This window comes from Pan paniscus, chromosome 10 (genome assembly GCF_029289425.2).
Source record: "Pan paniscus chromosome 10, NHGRI_mPanPan1-v2.0_pri, whole genome shotgun sequence".
Classification (NCBI taxonomy): Eukaryota; Metazoa; Chordata; class Mammalia; order Primates; family Hominidae; genus Pan; species Pan paniscus.
The window spans coordinates 79,901,046-79,919,035 of record NC_073259.2 but is presented as its reverse complement, the minus strand read 5'-3'; the positions used below and the strand labels follow the sequence as shown (position 1 = coordinate 79,919,035).

The 17,990-nt window shown below is 37.2% G+C and overlaps 1 protein-coding gene across 4 annotated transcripts in view; it reads right to left on the bottom strand.

Moving 5' to 3' along the window:
• Positions 1 to 17,990, bottom strand: part of TBC1D15 (TBC1 domain family member 15) — an 84,624-nt gene that overhangs the window by 33,272 nt on the left and 33,362 nt on the right. For all 4 annotated transcript variants that reach the window (XM_003832906.5, XM_003832905.6, XM_063593169.1 and 1 more), the window contains exons 4-5: positions 10,480 to 10,618; positions 6,073 to 6,283 (exon numbers count right to left, since the gene is read on the bottom strand). In XM_003832906.5, coding sequence (XP_003832954.2) covers positions 6,073 to 6,283; positions 10,480 to 10,618 — 350 coding nt within the window. The remainder of the gene's footprint in view (positions 1 to 6,072; positions 6,284 to 10,479; positions 10,619 to 17,990) is intronic.

Below are 17,990 nucleotides of genomic sequence, written 5' to 3'. Positions count from 1 at the left end.
GGTGCTGTTTGATGATACAACAAATCTGGCTTTTTAAGGGAATATTTTACTGCTTGGATATTTGCATATCAATGTAAAAATGGCCCAATATACAAAATAACTTAATGGAATCAACAGGTCTCATTCATATCTTAGCAACCAACTTGGTTTCAGAAAGGTAAGAAAAATGTATTTGTAGCTGATTCTTTTATCCAAGTGAATATCATATTTTAAATGATGATAAATCAAAGAACACAAACATGAACAAATATGACAATTTGTTTTCCTGGTAAATAAGAAAACTATCTGAAAAATATTAAGCGTCAAGATGACCTATGTTGCACTGACTAGATCGGGTTGTTGGGACTGAAAGAAGGAACTACACATGACTAGCCTAACAGAGCCTCTTCCTGGCGCTTGTGAGCCATCTAGGTTGCCCATTCCTAGATTACTAGCAATCTCTGCTCATCCATACGGTAAGGCCCTGCTCCTGTAAAAGGAAGGTCAGCTCTTTATGAAGACAAACTTAATTCACTAGGAAGTAGATTGGGAAGACAACATGGCCACAAATGCAAGCCACACTCCTCAACTTAACTTAATCAAAAAAAAAAAAGTTATCTGATCTAATTCTCTTGGTTTTGAACTCAAAAGAAGACAGGAGGGGTGACCACTGGCATCCCAACGAGGCTGAAACCAAGATTTCCTTGACTACTCTTCTTCGTGGTCTCTAAAACAATCTTTGATCATAGAAATAAGACTCTGGAAACATCGTTTTACTTAGGATAACTGCTCCAGGGACAGGAAATGAGACCCCCCCGGGCTGACACCTAGTAGAATAAAAATTGGGTATAATATTTAGAAATTTTCATTTATTTGAACTTTAACTTAAAAATTTGGGAATTCCACTTATTTGAATCTTAACTAACAAGAACAAGAGCCTTTAAATTTCTCCTTAAGAAGTAATTCACAATAGCAAAGGCATGAAATACACATAAACGCCCATCAGTGGTAGGCTGGATAAAGACAATGTGGTATATATACACCATGGAATACTACGCAGCCATAAAAAGAATGAGACCATGTCCTTGGCAGCAACATGGATGAAGCTGGAGGCTATTTTCCTAAAGCAAACTAATGCAGGAACAGAAAGTCAAATACTACATGTTCTCACTTATAAGCGGGAGCTAAACAACAAACAACACATGGACACAAAGAGAGGAACAACAGACACCAGAGCCTACTTGAGGGTGGAAAGTGGGAGGAGGGAGAGGATCAGAAAAACTACCTATCAGATACTATACTTATTACCTGTGTGACAGAATTATTTGTACACCAAAACCCCGTGACATGCAGTTTACCTACATAACAAACCTGCACATATACCCCTGAACCTAAAATAAAAGTTAAAACAAAAAATCTGACAGTGGGGGATGGCTTATATAAATTTGGGACTTTTTAAATACTGGTGAATATTTACTTGGAATAGCTTTATTCTACTACTTGGAATAGCTTTATTCTACTACTTGGAGTCTATAAAATCTATGGTGAGCTACATGGCATAATACATTTGGGCATAATTTGTGACAGGAAGGAGAATAGGGAGGGAGCACTTGGCATAATATATTTGGGCATAATTTGTGACAGGAAGGAGAATAGGGAGGGAGCACTTATTTTCAGCCTAGAGTATGGAGGGGCCTTGGAGATAAAATATTTGATGCACTGTTTTTACACATTTCAGACCATTCATGGGTCAAAACGTAAACTGCCCTCCCAGTGTCACAGGAGAATACACAAAGCAGTGGCTGATATTAGAAGAACAGCTTTTGAAGTAGTCACTTTAGACACTATCTCCTTCCCCAAGAAGAGCAGCCACATCCTGGTTCACTAAAAACTTAATGATTAAGCCTAATGAGAAGAGAACAAAGTGTACAAAGCTTTTTCTCTTTTACCAGATTATTAAAGGGTGCAATTAATCACTTAGGCTCACATCTCCTCCAACTATGCTCCCCTTAGTTGATTTCATTCTCTCTTAGAGTTTCAATCACTCATACACATGGAAAACTTACATATTATCCTAATATACTTTTATATTGCCATATGTCTTATTCACGGCACTTATTATAGCTGCAACTTAAGGCAGGGGCCATGTCTTTTTTGATTACTGCTTTCTTTCCAGAAAATAGCACTACTGCATCTAAGACACAGTAGGCATTCAAAAATATACTTGAATTAAATGAAAAAAAAAAAAAAAAAAAAGAAACATGTATAAGGAACACCATTCCATGGCTTCACATTTCCAAAAGGAAATAAGCACTTCTAAAGAAACTCTCCTTCCCAGGGACTTAAGTGCTGAGATTGAGAAAGAGTAGGGTGCATGCTTGGCATAATTCCTTCCAAGCTCTCTCTCTTTCCCTCTCTCTTAGATCTGCCTATCAACAGAGAAAGTGCTTTCATTCTGCTCTCATTCACATCCTCAGTGGCCTGTCCTCATTAGGAAAGCCTGTAGGTGTCAAGAAGTAACAACAGCCAGTTTAGTTCAAAACTAATCTGGGGTGAATTATTATAATGTCATATGTCTAAACCCCTCTAATAACAGTATTTTCATCACCATCTCTGATTCTTTTTTTTTTTTTTTTAGGTAAAGTCTCACTCTGTCGCCTAGGCTGGATGGAGTGCAATGACATGATCTCAGCTGACTGCAACCTCTGCCTCCTAGGTTCAAGCCATATTCCTGCCTCAGCCTCCCGAGTAGCTGGGATTACAGCTGGCTTTTTTGTATCTGTAGTAGAGACGGGGTTTCACCATGTTGGCGAGGCTGGTCTTGAACTCCTGACCTCAAGTGATCCGCCCACCTCAGCCTCCCAAAATGCTGGGATTACAGGCATAGGCCAGTGTGCCCATCCCCATATCTGATTCTCATACTTCTCATTTGTTTACAAATTTAGAAAAGGAAACAAGCTTTCACTTGCTACTCTCACGAAAACATGAACAACACACATTCAAGATACATATACCCCTATTAACTGCTTAAGTGGTTATCAAGACTATCCTTGAACCCATCCATGATAGGAAACTCTACCTCCTGAGCTAAAACCTGTCTTCTAATTTCTTTCTGGAGTCACATAAAGCAAATCTCCAATCTGTTTCTCACAATAACCTTTCAAAAATTATTTGTCAAATTGATAATCATCATGCCATTTATTCATTCAACTAATATTTATTGCACATTTATTATGTACCAGAAACTGTAGCTAGGAACTAGGAAGAATATGGAAACAAGATAGATACAATCCCTATCCTTCAGAAGTGTACATTCTAGAGTAAAACACAAAAGAATAGACCAAATTATTGTATGCTGTTAGATGCCATGAAGGAAGCAAACAAGAAAATTAGATAGTGAGGAGCAGAGATAGGAAAACTACATTAGATGGGGAAAGAGGGCATAAGTCCCTCTGAGGAAGTGACATTAAATGGAGACCTCAGGGATCAGAAAGAGAGGAAAATATTCCAAGTAGAAAAAACAGTATGCATAAAGGACCTTAAGACAAGAAAGAGTTTAGGGGGTTTCAGGAACTGAAAGAAATCTGCATGAGTAGAATGGAAAAGACAATGGCATGAGATGAGTTTTAAGAGATAAACAGAGCTAAGATAGGGCAGGCCCTTGTTGATGACAGTGAAGAAGTTTGGATTTTATTTAATGTTGCATTGAAATTTCTCTTCTTCAAGTTAAACCACATCCTTCAATGAAATATTTTTCATAGGACCATTTTGATCCCCTTCCTTACACTGGTTATCTCTTCAATACAGAATAGTATTTTCTATTCTGTAATCAAGTAAAAATAGTTGATGGTTGATCAAGTAAAAATAGTAGTTGATCAACTTGATAGTTGATCAAGTAAAAATAGTAGTCAAGTAAAAATAGTTTGCTTTGGGATTAATACAATGATCCGGTTTCAATAAGTAGAAAATAATATGATACTTACTCACACAATACCACATATTTTTCAAGAGATTCAGTCAGTAGTTTGCTATCTCCTACCTATAGAATAGGTATTCTAGCACATTTAAAATGCAGTGTTTACTACTTGCAGTTCAAGCCTACTTCTCCAAAATATAATCAGTAAAAAGGAGAGAGGAGCTACCACCTCCCTCATCCTAGATATTATGCTTTAATCAACAGTCTTAGACCAAATGATCTCATTTGTGAGTTACATTGCAACACCGATACTGAGCTTACTATGGTGCTAAAACTCCCAACTCTTTAATGCCTGCTACTAAATAACCATAATTTTCTATTCCAATCATGATACTGTCTCTCCTGAAATCTACTCATCCTCTCAATGGTAACCTATCACAGGTTCTCACTTCGAGATCCAAGATCCACAATCCACATACCACCACCATCAAGCAGGTCTGACTTTCTTACACTTACTGGCACTGAACAGCTTGCCTGTTGCCAGCCAGAGGTGATTAACATGGCAGGGGAGAATCTCATGCCAGAAAATACACAGTCGAGAATCTTCCAGTTTTTGTATCACTTCTAGCCTTATGTAATCTAAATTTAGGCAAGCCTTATGTAATCTAAATTTAGGCAAGGTGTTAAATTCTACTATAAAGTGAGGACATTATAAATGAAGTTAGCAGCCAGGCGCAGTGGCTCAAGCCTGTAATCCTAGCACTTCGGGAGGCCGAAGCAGGCAGATAACCTGAGGTCAGGGGTTCGAGACCAGCCTGGCCAATATGGTGAAACCCTGTCTCTACTAAAAAATACAAAAATTAGCCAACCGTGGTGGCGCACGCCTGTAATCCCAGCTACTCAGGAGGCTAAGGTAGAAGAACTGTCTGAACCCACGAGGCAGAGGTTGCAGTGAGCCAAGATCGCACCACTGCATGGAAGGAAGGAAAGGAAGGAAGGAAGGAAGGTTAGCAATCATTCCCTGCAGTTCCCCCAAGCCCAAAACCTCAACTTCTCCCTTCTTACCTCCATATATCCAATCCATCACAAAATCTAATTCTAAATACTCCAATACTTCCATCTTTCCTGTCACTATCCCAGTTCAGGCCACTTTAATCTCACCTGGATAACTGGAAGAACCTGCTAAAATGACTTAAAAGATGCTTTGTGCTTTGGACTTTACTCAGCTCTTTGGCCTCATCTTTAACTGTATCACCCTCCCCTCCTCATACTTCGCAGACCTGTAATACTAAATTGATTTGTTGTGTGATTACATCATGTTTGTACTCTTCCCTTCATCTAAAACATCCTTCCCTCTAAATATCTCCTTCCCGTTCCTTATAGTGGTCACTCATTTTTCAGGTCTCTACTTAGATGCTTCTTCCTCCAGGAAGTCTTCCTTGATCCCTACTCCCAGTCTGAATTAAGTGCCCCTCATTCCTTCCCAGGAACTCCCAAAGCGGCTTACACTTCTTCATCTTAGTCCTTCAGTTTTAATTGCCATTTTACTTGTTGACATCCTTCACAAGACTATGAATTCTCTAATTCCCAGGAACACCCCTGTTTTATTCACTACTAAATATCAAGCAACTACCACAGTGTTGGGATGTAACAGATACCCAAAAAATATTTGCTGAGAGTAACAGTGAGGAAGCATGTGTGTGTACAGATGCACACAGGTAACTAAATGAGAGACAAGATTTTTGGAAAGTGGTAAGGCCTTGTCTTCCAACTGAGAAATAATTTTATAAAGGACTTAGGACTTGCCTGACTTAAAGTTGCAACATCACAAGTAAAATTGTATATTTAATAGAAAATACATAATAAAGGGTAAATTAGGTAAACACATAGGCCATAAATTACTAATGCATCATCATTCATTTAAATGTATAAAAAATATTAAACTACCCTTTTCTTTGTAACAGTAATTAGGTGGTAAGTCTCAGATTCAAATTACTAAAATAACACAATATTATTCAGTCATTGTTCCAAAGAAATCAATATCCCAGAAAAAACTAAGCTGTTCATGTCCTCATATGCAAATAGGTCACTGATGCCCAAGGTCAAGTAAAAATAGTTTGCTTTGGGATTAATACAATGATCTGGTTTCAATAAGTAGAAAATAATATGATACTTACTCACACAATACCACATATTTTTCAAGAGATTCAATCAGTAGTTTGCTATCTCCTTGATGAAAGTGTAGAGCAGGGAGAACGACGTCATCCTTTAGACAGAATACCAAATAGGACCAGCCCATACCCTCTTTGTTTTGCTTGATTGATTTCAGGTCTGTCAAACTGAACAGGAATGACCATTTGCTTTTCCCATTTCTATGACTTGGAGCATCTTAAAAACAAGAAAGTGGGGCAAAATATTTTTGTTCACCTTTTTAAAAGGTACTGACAGTGCTCTCCATGACTGCCTAACATAAATTAGTTGAACCCAGGGAATCAGTATAGCACTTATATTATTATGGCTTCCACCTGTATTAGATATGGCTACTTATATGTTCTTTTAAAAAATGATTTTTAAAATAATTATCCTACCACATATAAATGTTTTAAATGTTATTCCTATGTAAAATATAAGCTTTGCCCAAAAAAACTGATCATGGCTTTGCAAGCAGGCGGACAGGATTCATATTGCAGCACTACCATCTTACTAACTGAATGACCTGGGACAAATAATTGAATTTCTCTGAGCCTCAGTTACGTCATCTGTAAAATGGAGATAATTATACTTACCTCCCATTGTAATTCTATTAATAAGAATTAGGAGATAATACTTTTCAACTAACTAGTACAAGCCAAGTATACCGAAAATTCTCAGTAAATGTTTATGTGTTCCACTCCCCCCAAAATAAGAATAGCTTAATTCTCTTGAAGAGTCAAAAAACAAAACAAAAACTTTTATTCCTTCATTTCCTTTTGTAATTATTTTTAGGACACTACACTAGTAGTGAAGTAAGCATACTGATATAAAAAATAACACTGGAGTGAATATACAGACATTTTATTTGCAGAAAAACAAAGTATAGCAAGGAATTGATGAAAAGATAAAAAGTTGTGAATGCTTCAAAAATAATGAATACATTCAATTGCTAAATTAACTGTCTACTAAATTAAGACCTCAGTTCAAACCAAATTATAGTTATGTAAAATACAGCATGTTCTGAGTTTGTGGCCTCTTTATAGAAGCGAAAATTCCAGGTTTGTGAACATTATCGTAATTGATAACAAGCAACTTAAACCTCAACTATTTAAATAAAAAACTGAAAGAGAAAAAACTATTTATTCTCACTAATGATGCTAGTACTTATAATTCACTTCTAATCTAAAACACCATTTTAACAATTTAACTCCAACATAAGCAAGTCGTGTCTCTGAAATTTTAAAAAACCTTTCCTAAAATGTTATTTCTTAAGAAGTGTCACACTATCCTGCTACTCAAGACCTTTATTAATTCTGTCCCACACTACCAGTCCCACAAAGATAAACTACTTAGAAGGAAGTTGCTTACAAGACTAGATCAGAAGACATATTAATCAGTGTTGACCTGCATGGCTGTATCACCGTCCTATCTGCAATCATCTCCAATAAGATCTCTTGAACTCACAAAAAGAAATCTACAGCTTACAGAAGGAAACCATGCGCCATCATTATTTCATGGACACTTAAACAAGTATCATTTGAAGGATGACCAGCAGCTTTCACACCAGTTTGGACAGTGAACTCACATGTAAGATATACCAGATTAAGTGCCATGTGCCCACTTGACTACTTTACATAATGTTTCACTGGTATTTATATTTTAGAGCTCATAAGACCACTTCAAGCTGATATCTAAGTGAGAACAGTTCTAGAATTTCAACTTATTCATGAATCATTTAAGTATGAATGTACTTAGACTACCTAGAACAGATACATATTGCTGGCTTATCTGCAAAGACCAAAAATATTTCACAGAAAAACAGCAATGAAAAAAAAAAAGAAAAAAAGAAAGAAACCCAAAAAACTACATATAGACAATTTTTTAAATTAAATTCTTCGTTGCACAGAGTATTTTATCTAAATTAATGCAAGAAAATCATATGAAGTATATTAAATACTATATGTATGCTATATGAATTTCAGGAGTTTGTGCATATTCAAGAGTAAAGGTTTTACATAGATTTTTCCCTCATTAACAGAAGAGACATATATTACATACAAAAGAAAATGCCTTACACATTTCCACATTTAAAGCTCTGACGAAGAAATATTTAAATTTAAAGCCCTGACAAATATTCTAGGCCCTCCACTAGAATAAAAGCTTCATGAGAACAGGAACTTTATCTTGTTCACAGCCATATCCTCAGTGCTAGAAGAGTGGCTAGCATACAGTAAGTAGTCAAAGATGAAATATCTGTTGAATAAGTGAATTAACAACCTAGTATCAAGTCAACATAAAACTAAACTGCAAAGCAGTCTGCTGCAAATAGCTAGCCAGAAATAGAAATGGTTACAAAGGAAAACGGAAGTCAAGAGTGAATTCAAAATATCTTTCTACTCAAAGCAAAGGTAAAGAAAATTAATTAGTTCTAATGAATTTATTATGTTCCCAAATACATGTAAAAACTATCTCCAACACACTAACATGAGAATACTAAATATAACAGCAGAAGAACTGAACAAACAACTCTACTCTTCTTATAAGAGCAGAATAGTTCAGTAAGTCTCTATATGCCTTGAATAGAATTAACATCAAGGACAAATTTTATTTGGATGGATCTCTAGAACAAACATGAGACAGTCTGATGTTCTTGGAAGGAATATTTCCAAAACATTTAACTTGTCTGGTATATAACAACAAAGGATGTAGCAGTAGAAACTCTTATGAAATATAAAGCAAAATGCTCTTAAGAAATATAAAATTAAATAAGTCTGATAGTCAATTTTTAAAGGTTTGTCCCAAATTGGCTTTGTGCCTCACACAAAAAAGAAAAAAGTACAAAGTTAAAAATGAGAAGGGTAAAAGGTAAGAAAAACAAAAGCTTTTTCTTTGGGGGGAAAAAAACTTTTAGAAAATAAGAAAGTTTCGTAATGAAATACATTTAAAACCTCTGGAATTTCTAAGCTTAAGGGTTCAAAATAAACCCTCAAGCTTAGAAATGAACCCACGGGCTTAGAAAATGCCTCCCTAACTTTTTTTTTTTTTTTTTTTTTTTTTTTTTGAGACAGAGTCTTGCTGTGTTGCCAGGCTGCAGTGCAGTGGCACAATCTCGGCTCACTGCAACCTCTGCCTCCCAGGTTCAAGCGATTCCCCTGCCTCAGCTTCCCCAGTAGCTGGGACTTACAGGCATGCGCCACCATGCCCGGCTAATTTTTTTGTGTTTTAGTAGAGACAGGGTTTCACCATTTTGGCCATGGTGATCTCGATCTTCTGACCTCGTGATCCGCCTGCCTTGGCCTCCCAAAGTGTTGGGATTACAGGAGTGAGCCACCGCGCCCGGCCTTTAACTTTTAATAACTACAAAATAAAGTCTGTTCACTTTGTAAGTCCACTCTGTGGTCAAGCCATAAGCAGGATTACATCTGTCGTTTTTTGCTAAGCTACACAGCTACACAGAAGTTCTCAACTCTGACCACATATTAAAGTCATCTGAAGACCTTTTAAAATGCACAGATGCCCAGGCTATATCTCCAGAGTCTGATTTTGGGTAGTATTTTTTAAAAATCTAACCTACCCAGGTGATTTCAATGTGCAGCCAAGGCTGAGAACCACTAATAAAGTGATCTTTATTGTCAGATTATGCTTTTCTCATTCATGTAAAGCTTCTTTCTTTTATGAAATTCTGGGCTACAAACCTATATAGCAATATTACTATACTGAATACCACAGGCAACTGTAACACAATGCTAAGTATTTGTGTATCTAAACACATCTAAACGTAGAAAAGGTGATGCACTGCACTGTGACCATACAAAGACTATGATGTCGCTACGTGACAGGAAATTTTCAGCTCCATTATAATCTTATGGGCTTATGGGACTACTGACATATAGGCGATCAGTCATTGAAATGCTGTTATGTGGCACATGATTGTATATATGTAGAAAGGAGAATAGTCACTCAACACATATTAAGGGAAAACTGCAATGAGCCATGAAGAGTCTAGCAAGATGCTGAAATTAGAATGGTATGGTTTAGTGGTATACTCCACCTCCCCCTGTTACTTTAGGATAAAATAACATGATTATTACAATTCTACTAGATTAAGAAAAATGTGCATGAAGGACAGCCAAAGGAATGTTTTAAAGTGGTTCTACTTTCTGCCATTAATAACTATAAAATAGAGCAAGTATTTTAAAATCTTTTTTGAAGCCACAACCAATAAAACAGAGATGAAAAGGGAATATAACTAAAATATGAGATTTATACCTATTAACCAAAGAAATTAATCATCCTTCTCACTGAGGAGCATTCACGAATCTTCTTTGCATTTTTGTTTATTAGTATATTGTAGCAAATCAGTTTAAGATTTCAAAAGATTTAATTCATACCTCCATTGGTATGTGGTTTCCTTTTAAATGAAACTGTATTAACCATGTCCCATTCTGCTTCGTAACTGTTCAGATGTTCTGATCCTCGATGACCTCTTTCTTTTGGGGCCTGAGTCCATTCTACAACTGAACTGGAGTCCTAAAATAATTATAACATATAAAATATTTAAAGTCTAAAACAAATTTAATTTCAATCCATATCATCTCAGCTTCAATGTTTGTAGGCAGGCTGCAGACGACATCACTGGTGGGAAAACTGAACACCATTTCCTATACTTTTCTCTCTTGATCATCTTTATGAAAAAAAAAAAGGAAGAGAAGCTTGACTAGACTCCCCTGCAGTCAGAGTTGCCAATGAAATATAAGCAGAAGTCAACTCTGAAAATGGCTTTGCTTTCATAATAAAAGCCTCATTCTTTTTTTCCTTTTTCCTGCTTTGAATGTAACCATGCTGCCTAAAAATAAAATAAAAAGCAAGAGAACCACTGCAAAAAGCTCCCAACCTCCAAACTTTTAGTTATTTAAAGAAAAGAGCCCAATGGTGGCTATTTAAGCCATCAATGGTTGTATAATTTCTTACAGGCAATCAAAATTAGCTAAAAGCAACATATTCACAGGTATAGTTCTATAGAATTTTCCATCTTTAAAGATAATAAAACCAAAAGTCTAAAATGCAATATGGTTTGAGTAAATCAAAAATTTAATTTCTATACAACAAAAGACACCATATATTAGCTAAAGATAGCACAACTACATTTTTCTAAAATATATGACAAAAGAAAAATATCCAGATTACAAAACAACTCCTATCAATTTATTTAGAAATAGACAAATATCAAAACAGAAAAACAGGCAAATGGTATGAATAGGCAAGTCAAAGAAGAAGAAATATAATGTAATAAACATAGAAAGATGTCCAACTTCAGTAACAATGAAAAGCAAGTTGACAGATTTCTATTTTTTGCCCCATTCAATTAAAAAAGATAATATCAAATATGGAAGACAACGTGAGGAAATGGACCATCTCACACTGCTGATGACAGTGCTCATTACTACTGACACAGGAGGACAAACTAGGTCTTTCTAAACACATACATACATAAAAATAAAATGCATACAGGTAAAAGTCTGGAAAGATATACATTAAACAGAGACAGGTAAGGGAGGCCGAGCGAGGTGGCTCACACCTGTAATCCCAACACTTTGGGAGACCGAAGCGGGTGGATCACCTGAGGTCAGGAGTTTCAGACCAGCCTGGCCAACATGGTAAAACTCCGTCTCTATAAAAAATACAAAAAAGTTAGCCAGACATGGTGGTACATTCCTGTAATCCCAGCTACTCGAGAGGCTGAGGCAGGAGAATAGCTTGAACCCAGGAGTCAGAGGTTGCAGTGAGCCAAGATTGCGCCATTGCACTCCAGCCTGGGTGACAAGAGCGAAACTGCATCTCCAAAAAAAAAAAAAGAGAGAGAGAGAGAGACAGGTAAGGGAAAAGACTCTAGTCAAGCAGGGCTTCAACTTTCTATTACTTGAACTTTTGCAACAGGATTGTATTCATGTGTCGATAGTATAATTCTTTTTTAAAAAGGAAAAGGAAAATTAGTAAGAATGAAAAGAAACTATAAAGGCACAAGAAAAATTAAGATGTAAGAAATAGAAAGAGACTGAAAAACAGTAGGTAAACTGAACAAATGAAATTATAAAATAGATTGTTTTTTCTTCCAGTTCCTTCCTCAAATGTCATTTCTTGTTTGACTAGTTTTTTTTTTTTAAATCAACCCTCAGGCCAGGTGCAGTAGCTCATGCCTGTAATCCCAGCACTTTGGGAGGCCAAGGCAGGTAGATCACTTGAGGTCAGGAGTTTGAGACAAGCCTGGACAACATGGCAAAACCCCGTCTCTACTAAAAATACAAAAATTAGCCGGGAGTGGTGGGGGGTGCCTGTAATCCCAGCTACTTGGGAGGCTGGGGCACCAGAATCGCTTGAACTCAGGAGGCGGAGATTGCAGTGAGCCGAAATCGCACCACTGCACTCCAGCCTGGATGAAAGAGAGAGACACCTCCAAAAAAAAAAAAAAAAAAAAAACCCTCACCACCATCCCTATTAACCCTAACCCTATCGTCAGTAGTGAGGAAAGCTAAGAAGCATCTACAAGAGTACTCTGTTCCCCACCTCTCTCTCTCTCTCTGACTTCTACTTCCCCCTACCAACTCTGCATACAAAAAGGCTCAAATTGGTAGGTCATGCCAATAATCAGGGAAATAAGGATTAAAGGTCAACCTGAAGACAGGACAACTAAGTCCAAAAGGCTGGAGTTTTGGAAAACATCATTTATCTCTAAATTAGGAAAAATCAAACACAATGAGCAAAGGAATAATATACTGAAATCAGGAGAATTAATTGAAAGTCAACCTATACAAAGAAGTTGGCAAGACTCCCAGCCCTTTTTCTCCACTCATTTGCCAGAATACTGCCATCCAAGCTTACCCTTTCCAGGCAGGAATCTGCAGATTCTTGTCAAATCTACTAGCCCAAAAAGACGTGGACTTTGACATTAGGGATTCTCCAAGGAAACAGCTTAGCCATGCACCCCAGGAAGAGTCTCACTATTACCAGGCCTAACCATACCTACAGAGAATATAATCACTGTTGTGCATCTGCTCTTAAATTTGTTAAATATGAGCCCCACACTACATAAGCAACAAACATCAAAGACAAGTTATCTACAGAAAACAGAGTTCAAATGAAATGAGGTGGGGGCAGGGCAAAAGGTCACTAAAGGGAAATGGACTACATAGGGAGATGAAAAACATCTAAGAAGCTATCCTTAAACTCCTCAGTAATAAGAAAATATATTACAACCACAAAGAACAGAATGCTAATGCTATTCCTTTAAAAGGGGACACGAGGACACTCAGAACAAGAAAGATGTCTTAGTAATGAAATTATAGCAAAAAATGAAAAAGGCAATAGAAAACTGAATTTCCTAGAAAATAGTACAGACAAATAAATAAGAAAGAAAGAAACAGAAAGAAAGAAAGGAAGGAAGGAAGGAAGGAAGGAAGGAAGGAAGGAAGGAAGGAAGAAAAAACAGGAAAGAAAAGATTTTAAAATTACAGGACCAGTCCAGAAATTGTAGAGTTCCAGAAAGAAAGAAAACAGAAAATGGGGAAGAAATCATCACTAAAATAAATCAAAAATATTTCCCAGAATTAAAAAAAAAAGACAGAAGTTTCCATATTAAAAGAGCTCATCAAGTACCCAGCACAATGTATTAAAAAAACAAATCCACAAAGGCACATAACCAGAACATAAAACTAGAAACAAAAAGACAATAATTAAAAACTTCTAGAGAGGTTTAAAAAAAAAAACACACACACACACATAACATGGGATCAGGAATTAGAATGCATTAGACTTAACATCAATAAAGGAAAGTAGAAAACCTGGGGCAAAACTTCAAAAACAGCCAGGCACAGTGGCTCACGTCTGTAATTCCCGCACTTTGGGAGGCTGAGGTGGGCAGATCACTTGAGGTCAGGGATTCGAGACCAGCCTGGCCAACATGGTGAAACCTTGCCTCTACTAAAAATACAAAAACTAGTCGGGTGTGGTGGCGCACACCTGTAGTCCCAGCTACTCCGGAGGCTGAGGCAAGAGAATCACTTGAATCCAGGAGGCAGAGGTTGCAGTGAATGGAGATCCTGCCACTGCACTCCAGCCTGGGAGACAGAGAGAGACTCTGTCTCAAAAAAAAACAAAACAAAAAAACTTCAAAAAAAAAAAAATCCACGGGAAAATTTACTTTCAAACTGTAATTCTTGGCCGGCCAGGCCAATTCAGAATAAAGCCAAGTCTTTAAAAACAAAAACAAAACAAAACAAAACAAAGAAATGTTTTTGTTCCCATGCACTCTTTTTCTCAGGAAGCCCTGGAGCTACACCAAAACAAGGAATAAATCAAAACAGAGGTTGGCATGGGATACAGAAAACAGAGGGATTAAAATATGGAAAAGAGGCAAAAAAGAACCCCCAGGAAAGCTGCTGCACTGCAAACTAAAAGAGCAATCAGTCCAGGATAAGCTTGTGAGAAGGCTCTGGGATAAGAGTATCTAAGAAAATGAAATTAGAAGACAATCTATGTGTTTAAATATTCTGAGAAGAAATGTAGACAACTGAGCAAGAGTTTCAAGGTGATTCATAGATAAAACAGAGCTAAATCCCCACCTTCCACAGTGAGGAGTCAACACACATATGTAAATTGGAAAAAAAAATAGCAGTGTTAGAAGAATGTTATTTAGACACAGGGCTGTAACTAATCAAAAAAACAGCTACAAGGTTTATAATTGCCTTGGGAGATGGAAAATTTGGTGGAAAAGTGAGATACCTCTGTTTTCCATAATAAACCTTCTAAAACCCAGAATTTATGTAGGAAAATGTATAATTTGAATTAGAATGTATTTTATAAATAATAAAATCTTTAGGGCTAGGTGTAGTGTCTCACGCCTGTAATCCCTGCACTTTGGGAGGCCGAGGCAGGCAGATCACGAGGTCAGGAGATCGAGACCAGCAATATGGTGAAACCCCGTCTCTCCTAAAAATGCAAAAAATTAGCCAGGTGTGGTGACGCACGCCTGTAGTCCCAGCTACTCGAGAGGCTGAGGCAGAAAAATCGCTTGAACCCAGGAGGTGGAGATTTCAGTGAGCCGAGATCATGCCACGGCACTCCAGCCTCGGTGACAGAGTGAGACTCTGCCTCAAAAATAAATAAATAAATAAAAATAAAATCTTTAATAAAAAATTATGAGAAAATATTGAACAGACACATGAAAAGCACAAAAACATAACAGAATTAGAAGTACAACTATTTAATAAAAAAATCTGTTCAAATGATTCCTTATCTTACATCATACACAAAAATTAACTCAAAATGGACCATGCATGAGAAATTACTTAATGGGTATAATGTACATTACTCAGGTGATGGAGACTTGATGTGGAAGCGAGGAGAAGGGAGGGAAAGGGAGGAAGAAAGAAAAAAAAACAAATCACCAATCTAAATATAAGAGCTAAAACTATAAAACTCAGAAGAACAGCAGTACATCTTCATAATCCTGAGTTAGGTACTGGTTTCCTGGATATCACACGCCAAAAGCACAGGCAACAAAAGAAAAAAATAGATAAACTTGACTTCATGAAAATTAAAACCGTTTGTGCTTCAAAGCATACCAAAAAGAAAGTGAAAAAACAGTCCACCATACGGGAAAAAATGTCCGCAAATTACACATCTGATGAGAAATTTATATCCAGAATATATAAAGAATTCTTACAACTCAACAATAAAAAGACAAGTAACTACCCTGTAATGCCAGCACTTTGGGAGGCCAAGGCGGGCAGATTGCTTGAGCTCAGGAGTTTGAGACCAGCCTAGCCAACATGCTGAAACCCTGTCTCTACAAAAAATACAAAAATTAGCCGGGCATGGTGGCATGCGCCTGTAGTTCCAGCTATTTGGGAGGCTGAGGTGGGTGGATTGCTTGGGCCAGGAGGCGGAGGTTGCAGTGAGCCGAGATCACACCATGCACTCCAGCCTGGGCAACAGAGCAAGACCTTGTCTCAAAAATAAAAGAAAAGACATATAACTACATGGGCAAGGACAGGCACGGTGGCTCAAGCCTGTAATCTCAGCACTTTGGGAGGCAGAGGCGGGCAGATCACCTCAGGTCAGGAGTTCGAGACTAGCCTGGCCAACATGGTGAAACTCCATCTCTACTAAAAATACAAAACTTAGCTGGGCATGGTGGCAGGAACCTGTAATCCCAGCTACTTGGAAGGCTGAGGCATGAGAAATGTTTGAACCTGGGAGGTAGAGGTTGCAATGAGCTGAGATCGCACCACTGCACTCCAGCCTGGGTGACAGAGCAAGACTCTGTCTCAAAAAAAAAAAAAAAAGTAAATATAAATAAATAAACAAATAAATAAATAAATGGGCAAAAGATTTAGAACAGGCATTTCTCCAAAGAAGATACAGTTGGCCCTCCATAGCCATGGGTTCTGTATCTGTGGATTCAAACCTGGAATCTAAAATATTCAGGAAAAAAAATTCCACAAACTTCCAAAAGGTAAAACTCGAATTTGTTGTGCACCAAGTACTATGCTACATCAAATAGAACCAATACCCCACAGATACCAAAAGACAGTGTATACACCACATGGCCAATAATCCCATGAAAAGATGTTCAACATCATTAGTCATTAGGAAAACATAAAACCACAACGACATACAACTTCAGTTATGGTTTGAATTGTGCTGCCCCCTCCCAAAAAGATAAATTAACATCCTAACTCCCATTACCTCAGAACGTGACTCGATTTGTTAGGCTGGTGCAAAAGTAATTGCGGTCTTTGCCATTAAAGCAATGTCAAAGACCTCAATTACCTTTGCACTAACCTAATGGAAATAGGGTCTTAACACAAGTAATCAAGTTAAAATGAGATTATCAGGATGGGCCCTAATCCAATATGACTAATGTCCTTATAAAAAGGGGATTAACAGAGAGATAGACATGAACAAATGGAAGATGATGTGAAAACACACAGAGGACACCATCTACAAACCAAGGAATGTCTGAGGCTACTAGAAATTAGCAGACAGGCAACAAACAGATTCTCCCTAACAGCCCTCAGAAGAAACCAATCCTCCTAATACCTTGATTGCTGACTTCTAGTCTCCAGAACTGAGAGACAATAAATTAAGACTGTTCTAAGCCACCCAGTTTGTGATGATTCGTTTACAGTAGCCCTAGGAAACAAACAGAACTTCATATCCACTAGGTTTACTAAAATTAAAAAGATAATAACAAGTGTTGATGAGGATGTAGACAAATTGGAATCCTCATATACTGCTGGATTAGAAAATTATACAGCTGCTCTGAAAAAGTTTGGCAGTTCCCCCAAATGTTAAACACACAATTATAAAACCCAGTAATTCTACTCCTAGGTATACACTCAAGAGAAATAAAAACATGTTCACACAAAAACCTGCACATGAATGCTCACAGCAGCATTATATTTATTAGCCCCAAAGTGAAAACAACCCAAATGTCCATCAATTGATGAATAAAACTGTGATATATACACTATTAGACAATACAATGGTATACACAATATTATTCATCAAAAACAAAAGGACCATACATGCTATGTAACACAGATGAACTTTGAAAACCTTATGCAAAGTGAACGAAGCCAGTCACAAAAAAAAACACTACATTATTACATGACTCCATTTATACGAAATGTCTAGAACAGGCAAATCCTTAGAGACAGAAAGTAGATTAGTGACTGCCAGTGACTGACAGTAGGTGAAATGAGGGGTAACTGCTGATAAGAGTTCTGGAGGGTGATGAAAATGTTCTAAAATTAGATACTGGTGGATGGCTGCACAACTCTGTAAATATACTAAAAACCACTGAATTGTATGCTTTAAAAGGATGCATTTTATGGTATGT